At 35.6% G+C, this 8,563-nt stretch overlaps 1 protein-coding gene across 1 annotated transcript in view; it reads left to right on the top strand.

Moving 5' to 3' along the window:
• The first annotated feature begins 3,295 nt into the window (after positions 1–3,295).
• The window catches only part of SLC7A11 (solute carrier family 7 (anionic amino acid transporter light chain, xc- system), member 11), an 80,724-nt gene continuing 75,456 nt past the window's right edge, over positions 3,296–8,563 (top strand). The window contains exons 1-2 of the mRNA XM_010830268.1: positions 3,296–3,960; positions 7,474–7,600. Coding sequence (XP_010828570.1) covers positions 3,684–3,960; positions 7,474–7,600 — 404 coding nt within the window. The 5' untranslated portion in view covers positions 3,296–3,683. The remainder of the gene's footprint in view (positions 3,961–7,473; positions 7,601–8,563) is intronic.

Raw genomic sequence — 8,563 nt, 5'->3', positions numbered from 1 at the left:
ATTTTGCATGAACAGCATTCATGGAAATGAAAATGAAAGAGAAGAAGCCAAATGACAAGGATTCAGTCACCCTAACACCCTGACAAGGCAAACTGAGTTTTCACCCTGCCAAGTCACCCTAACACCCTGACAAGTCAAACTGAGTTTTACCTTCTAGTTCTTGTCTTCTATGCAGACATAATTTTAATGTTTTAATTACTGTGTCAAAAATTGTTCTGTTTTCATTTAATAGCTTTTTATTCCACATAATCTTTGTAAACTTCAATGATCTGTATTATAATTCATAGTTCATGTAACTTCTAGTAATTGGATATTTAGTTTGTTTTAAAAATATCTGTGATTGTAAACAATGTTGCAGTAAATATCACTGGGACTATAGGTTGTCTTTTGTATTATTTTCTTGGGAGGGAGTCAGGGAGCATAAATACTTTTATGGCTCTACCAGGCAGTTTGAAGATGGAAAAATTCCTTTAAATTATAGAAAAGTGTTTGAGGTTTCTGTAGGTTCATTTCTTTTCTGTCCCACAATACCTAATTCTGTGCTTTTATCTATTTGGATCTTTTTTTTTTAACTTTTTACTTTGTATTGGGATATAGCCATTTAACAATATGTGATAGTTTCATGTGGACAGTGAAGGAACTCAGCCATACATAGACATGTATCCATTCTCCCCCAAACTGCCCTCACATCCATGCTGCCCTGGATAGGGCCTTGTTGGTTATCCATTTTAAAGATAGTGTGTACATGTCCATCTCAAACTCCCTAACTATCCCTTTCCTTGATCCTTCCCCTCTGGCAACCATAAATTCAATCTCTAAATTTATGTGTCTCTTTCTGTTTTGTAACTAGTTCATTTGTATCATTTCTTTTTAGATTCCACACATAAGAGATGCCATACTATTTTTCTCCTTCTCTGTCTGACTTACTTCATTCAGTTTGACACTCTCTAGGTCCATCCATATCGGAGCAATGCGGTATTTCATTCTTTTTGATGGCTGAGTAATATTCCATTATATTTATATATGGAATATTATATAAAGAAGATACGGTGTATATATACACCATATATACACCGTATCTTCTTTATCCATTCCTCTGTTGGACATTTAGGTAACCCTGCTGTGGTGGCTATTCTTTGGGCACTAAGTTAATATTTGTGAATAACACTAGAATAATCTCCCAATGCTTAAAATAAGGCCTAAAGCAGGGGGAGACTATAAATGCATTTGCTTAGAACTGATTTTTATGGTAACACATATTTGAAGACCATACAATTTTTAATTTATAAGTTTAGGACTATTGATTTCTAAGGTAACCCTGAAAATAACTCAAGATTTTCTCTGTAAACTACATTTTCTGCAGATTTCCATGTGATTGGATGAGATATACTGGTGTCTTTGGTAACTATTTGCTGCTTTGCAGAGTTTTGGAATGTGACTCTATTTATATGATAGTCCAATCCTTTTGGCCATTAGTCAAACTTCAACAACTTTTCTTCAACAACATTTTTTCCCCTCGTTTGGAGGGGGAGTGTTATTTATTCTTAAAAGAATATTTTTCCTCCTTTAGACTTTATCTAACTTCTGTCTGAGTGCAGCCTTACTGTCAATTTATTAGCTCTGTCATTTAGCACAAAATTTAAAATTAAACTGTGGCTCTATGTTAGTTAGAGATGGGAAACTGTTCCCTGAGATTCTAACATGCTACTTTTAACTCATATTTCTTCACAGCTAATCTGTTTCCCCTTTTTGGAAAACAAAGGCCTCTCCTCTCTTCATTATGTACATGAATCAAGAGAATTGTGTGATTGAAGGACATGTAGGAGGAGGAAGAGAAATAGAGGAAGAATTTTCCTTTAGCTTCTTTTTTTCCCCCTTTTCTTTCTTTCTTTGGCATTTCAACAAGATTGAATGAGGAAAACTAACCATTTTCATTTTTTTGAAAAACATGCAGCTGGGAAAAAGTATTTATTTTGGCTTGATAAAAACCCTAACTTGGTATACTCAAAGCAAAGTACTTGGGTTTAGGTAGATTATACAAGACGGAAATGATGCAGCCTCAGTTACTTGCATTGATGTGGTGTAATTTACTCAGGTGCCAACAGAACAGAAAATGGTCTGATCTCCACTTTTAAGTGGCTGCCTCTTTCCTGTGTCATCCTGGCTTCCCTCCTCATCCCCATTGCCACCTCTCACACGCACGTTTGCTGCTGTTTTTGCTCAGATGTTCAGAAACATATTTAATAGTGTTTGTAAATGTAGATTCAGAGTAATGATAACTAATTTCCTCACTAAAACCCACAGCCACCTATGACCACAGCCAAAAGTGGTAGCTGAGATTTCTTTTGGTATTTGTTTTATGAACACTTGATTAAGAAAGTTAATAGGGTTTAAACATGTTTGCCTTTCTTACTATTTCAAACAAAACATTTTAATTTTAGCATATATTTCTAATATATTTAAAATTTATAATCATAATGTAACAATAGTCTGTACACTTTAGACAAAAATCCTATATAATGTGAATACTTTCTCAATTTTATTGTATGTATCTGTTTTCAAGTTTTGTTATATGCATGTTTTTATATCATTTAAATGTTAATTTTGAAATTAGATATTTTTGGTAATTGGTTGGAATAACATGCAAATGAAGGGTATATCTTTTATGAATACTTAGTTTAGGAGGTCACCTAGCACTAATAAGAATCAAAAAATGTCTATTTTCTGGAGTCACTAATTTTTGAAGTAGTCATACTCAGGTGGCAATTTTAAGTACTGGTGTATTATTGGTAGTAAGAAATAGTTTTTATCTTTAATAAAGCTCACAGTTTGTGCGTGACAGCAGCTATACAGAATCCTTCTAGCTCTGTAAATATTAGATTTGACTGTGTTGCTAGGAAACCCCAAATAAAAAGAAATTTAAGTAAGCAGGAAGCATTATGAAAACTAAATTTTGTTTTTATAAACAGTGCAGCTTTGTATTATGCTCCGTGATTAAAAGGTTGGTGTAAACTATTTCATATGTACATTAAAGAAGAAAAAAAAACTTCTTACAACGTAGTGATCGTTTCCTGTTTCATTTTTAATTTTCTTCTCGTGTAAAGAGCTTTCACTAGGAGTTGCTTGTAATCTCTGGGAAGGTCTGTTCTGAATTTACTACTTCTGGATTGGTTAAAATCCCTTTTAAGTATGTGCTTTGTTCTTTGAAAGCTTTGGTCAGTTGAGCAACTTGCTGCTCGTGTTAAAAAAAAAAAAAAAGAGCTGAGTAATGCTGGAGCTTTCTCATGTGGCTGATGCAAACCTGGAGAATTTGCATCATCATCTAGCTGGAGTAAGTTGGTGTGACAGGCAGGCGCTTAAATACCAGCCCATGAGGAAGCTGATCTGGTCTGTAGTGATAGGGCGGCAGCAGCAGCCGCAGCAGCAGAGGTAGTCGGGGAGGTGAACGAGCCAGAACACCATGAAAGACCACACAGGTGTTTCTGAGGTGTAATTAGATCGCGGAAGGTGAAAATACACCTTAGATCTTTTACCTGGCAGCACAATATCACTGAGAACGAATCTGAAAGCAAAAAGGAGAGATCAGATCGGTCAGTCACCCCAAGAGACACCACAGTTGAAAGTTTGGAATTAAAAAACAATTTTTTTTTCCATTTCCTTTTTCCCCCCTGCGGGTCACTACCATGGTCAGAAAGCCTGTGGTGTCCACCATCTCCAGTGGGGCTTACCTGCAGGGCAGTGTTAATGGGAGGCTGCCTGCCCTGGGCGGCAAGGAGCCACCTGGGCAGGAGAAAGTTGTCCTGAAGAAGAAAATCACTCTGTTGAGAGGCATCTCCATCATCATTGGCACCATCATCGGAGCAGGAATCTTCATCTCTCCTAAGGGCGTGCTCCAGAACACCGGCAGCGTGGGCTTGTCCCTGGTGGTCTGGACGGTCTGTGGGGTCCTGTCGCTGTTTGGTGAGTGCTCCTGCTTCTCTGGGGGTGTGTCTGGGGGGTTGAGCACTGTGCTGTCTGGGAGAGCAGAGGGAGATTTCAAAGCAATGGCAAAGGCTACCCCAGATTTTTTGATTTTAGGGGAGGTATGCGAGCTATCTAAGCACACTGTCCACTGTTGGCAGAATGCTGAGTTCCCTGAAATTGCATCCTCAATCTATGCTCTCTTTTCCTGACCAAGGCACTCTATGTTCTGACTTTTCCCTTTGGCATTGAATGTTGATGCTAACTTTGATGACCCAGTAAAATACAGGTGAACTTTCTGTACCCAGCACTTGTGCTCAGTTAAGGTATGTTTGGGGTGTCTTGGCAGCTGGCAAGCTGAATGAAACACCTGTGAAGTGAAACCCAGTGTGGCCTATTTAGACACAGAACTGAGTGCTCAGCAGAAGTTTTACTGACTTTTTATTGGCAAAACAAATGGATGGCAGTCTTTTCTCTTTTAATTTTTTTACTTCATGTGCTTGTCAGTTCCTAGTCTTCTTTCAAAAGTCCTTGAATGTGGATCGAAGTGTGATGGCACATAATTCAGCTCCTTTTGTAACGGATTATTGCAAGGGTGTGAGCATATTTCACATTTTTTTATACTTTCATCTCTCCCCAGTACCCATAAATTTTTGCAATATGAATTGTAAAATTGGAATTGGGTATTAGTTTGCTTTTTGCCCAGCTGTTTTCTTCGTTTACAGTTCACTTGATCTTTGGAGACACAGGTCATTGGTCCACCTATCTGCAGAGTTAGTCTCAACAGAACTGGTAGAAAAATGTGATTTTTAACTTTTTTCAAAACCTAGATCTCTTTTATTGACGTGATAATTAATAATAAAGAGGTAATAAATGTCCCCTCATGAGGTGTGCATATGACTGGAATGCTTCTTGGGTTAGCTGTAAAGGTGTTAAAGACTGGTGAATGGTCAAGAAAATTAAATTGTATTTATACTATGGGGAAAATGTCTAAGACATATTTGCTCTTCTCTGGCAAATAGTGCTTTTTTATTCCAAAAGATACTGCTCTTTAAAGGTATTAACTCTTTGTCCTAACTCTCTAGGACCAAGTACTACTAACTCTTGGTCCTACATGGACCAGCCTGTTTATTCTGAAGGTCTTGGCAATGTTTTCATGCATTGGTTTGAGCATTTATCTAGAGAACTCAAATTTTCATGGTTAGGAAGAAAGTATTTTAAAGAAAACTTGTTGAAATAAAAACTTAGTATAGAAATATCAACAGAGGAATTATATTTAGGTGTTTACAAAGGGTTTATGGTATTCATATGGTGTGGCATACACATTTATAGACAAAAAGAAACCTAACTATTGATCTTCTTAAATGATTTTGTGTGCCCTCAGCCTTTAATCTTCTCCAACACTTGGTATATTCAGAATAAATCATTGTCTAATAGGAGAAACCATAACCAGTTTCCTGGGTTTTATGTCCTGTGTGCATGCAGCTCCCAGTACGTAGTTCCATTTTTGTACACTATAAAAGGCTATTCAGATATGATAAAATGGGTGGCTCTGAGCATTAACTAGTTAAAGTGGTGTTGACTTGTACTAAGAAAATATGCTCCTGCGTAAGTATGTCATCTCAAGTGATTAAAAATAAGCTAATGGGACTAGCTAAGTTTACACTTGAGTTGGTATTCTTTGATTACTAATCACAGGGAATATGCTTCTATACTAATCTATTTATCGATGTTTGCATTACATTGGTCACTTGAGCTACTAGGAACTTTTGACAGGAATGTCTTCCTAATAGGAAGCAAAGCAAAATATAAGGGAAAAAATTCTTTGTCCTAAAACTCTGGAACTAAGAGCATAGAATGTGTATATTGTGTTTACAATTTTGTTTAAAGCCAGGTTTAATACATGGGTTCTTGCATCCTATTTTGAACTGTTTTCATCTGACTAATATGGTTATGGAGCTTGAGACCTTTAAATGAAAATTTCACTTCCCCAGAACTCAATTTAAACCTGGGGCAACCATCCTGGAGTTTAACCAAAGAACACACAGGTCTAGGTATTGAGTCTCTGGAGATAAATTCTGAGGTTCTTAAGGCACTTTCCAATAACATTTAATATTGGATGATTTTTTGTACAGCCTACCAACATGGCAACTGGTTTCCAATAGAGAATGAACTGCAACTAATTATAGTTAGTTTTAAACGGACAAACTGTATTGGTAATTCTCAACTATCCATCTGTAGACTAAGTTACTTTAGAATTAGCTGTGCTAATTTTAAAATAATAGATTTTCTTTGAACCTCTGTTGAAGAGTCTGGCCTTTCTTGATCAGAGAGTAGGTCTGGGGGATGACCTTAGTGCTAGTATTTTTTATTTTAATTAAAAAATTGTTCCCAGGTGACTCTGATACAGTGCTAGTTTTGGAAATAGGATAAGCAACACTAAGATTTTGCTGAATATCCAAATTACATTTATGTTGGACAGTTCTACCTGAAGCTCTACTGATTAGTAATGATTTCTCACGCTTTTAGTCTCCAGAATAGCTCAGGCAGAAATTATGTCTTACATTTGAGTACTTAATAGTATGGGTAGAACTTTTCATATAATGTCAAGATATACTTTTCATTATATATACAATAAGTTGCTCATAGTAGTAGGTAAAGCTGTATTTCATGAGGTGCTCTCCGTGTACCAGGCCCGTTACTATTCTTGGCATTCATTTTCATACTTATACACACAATCCCCTTATGAAGTGAGAATTAAAATCTTTATTTCTCAGAGGATGAAACTGAGGTTTGGGGAGATTACATAATCTGCTCAAGCCTTTGTGAATTTTATTGCTAAATGTTAAAAATTGGTTCGTAATTAATTTTATCTCCATGTTCATAAATACGTTAAAGCATCTCTTTTTCAAAACTTTTATTTCAGTCACCCAGGAAGGATACTCTGAAATACATCTATAACAAACTTTCCTAAAAATAGAATATCTGAGTCAAATTAATTTTGTTGATAAACAAAATATATCCTATAAATTGAATGAAGGCTTCCAAAACCTTGAGTCCATACTTTACAGAAGAGAGGAATTTTATTTATTTTGATGTGTCACAAAAACATTATTTATTAAAAGGATGCTCAATATAATGAGGTCAATATGATATAATTCTTTGTCTTGATGTGAAATTATGTTCAAAAATGGATTGTTATTGGCATCTTTCTCTTGTTCTCAGATTTGAGATTTAAAATTCTTAATAATATTATATTGTTTTAGAAGTTTGTCTTTACCATTTCAAATAAAATTATCTTGAACAGAATGAACCAGAGTTCAAGCATGAGGAAGTTACAAGGGGAATTTGGAGGTTCTTAGGAATTTGATTCGTATTGTTTATTTTGAAAAAGGGTGTCATTCAAACCAAAGGATGTAGTATCATCTCATGAAATATTGCTGTGTCCATTCTACTGCCGGATGACTTGGTAATATTTTAACTTTGTGCCTTTTTATCACAATTATTTCACAGGAGCCTTGTCCTACGCTGAACTGGGAACTAGTATAAAGAAATCTGGTGGTCATTACACATATATTCTAGAAGTCTTTGGCCCATTACCAGCTTTTGTGAGAGTCTGGGTAGAACTGCTCATTATACGGTAAGAGCGTAGACAGAAAAAAGATTAAGGAAAAATAAATCTATTCATTATCCCATTTTTGAATCACTCTGATTATTTTTAAATAATTAGAAATACGCATGACTTTGTGGTAAATAGGTCTCCTTCAGGACATAAAATCTGGGATGAACTACCTTTCTCAATTAATGTTTTTAGTGCCATTTTGCCGCTGGCAGTAATCTTCTAACCATGCCAAACTTTCAAAGCATCTGCTTGTTGTTAATATTCAGCTATTCTCTAAGTCATTTTCAGGAAAAATGCTGACCTAAAAGAATATGAATTGTCAAAATCTACCATGATAAATCAGACCTTTTGTTTGATTATAAATTGTAATTTGACAAAATTTAAATGTTCTCCTAGGAACTGGGGTTTTCCTTCTTGTAGATTACACCATTAAGCCGTCTTAAGTTTACTCAGTTTTTTGTGACTAGGAAACCTCTATTCCTAGCAACTTAGTATGTCATCGAGTTTTATATTCTACCAAAAAAAAACAAACACACACACACTTGTCACAATGACTCATAACCTCATATTAAACAAATCAGTGAACTACAGTTGCAAAACGCTTTTTGATTATATTGTTGTGAGAATACATTCCCCTTCCTGATTGCCTTGGTTTAAAATCAAACCAAATAATGCTAAGTCACTCTGAATAGCAAATTTCCTCCAGTTTTGTGGGAAACTTATGATGTCTTCAGATTATCCTTAAGGCAAACTGCTTCCATGAAATGTGACTAGCACATTCTAACAGCAGAATTTAACAGAAATAATTAAAGAAACTTGTTCTTACTGTAAACTTATCAGACTTACACAGCTGAAAGCTCCTGTGAGCTCTTATCCTATCATTTAGAGCTAAGTGGTAAATGCAGAGCTAATATGTATTGACTTAACACTAATCTTGATTTTTATAGTCCTAGGAGTCTCTTTTGTAGTAAAAAGCTTAGA

Source organism: Bison bison, unplaced genomic scaffold, assembly GCF_000754665.1.
Source record: "Bison bison bison isolate TAMUID 2011002044 unplaced genomic scaffold, Bison_UMD1.0 scf7180017864517, whole genome shotgun sequence".
NCBI lineage: Eukaryota > Metazoa > Chordata > Mammalia > Artiodactyla > Bovidae > Bison > Bison bison.
This window is presented reverse-complemented; position numbering and strand designations above follow the sequence as displayed.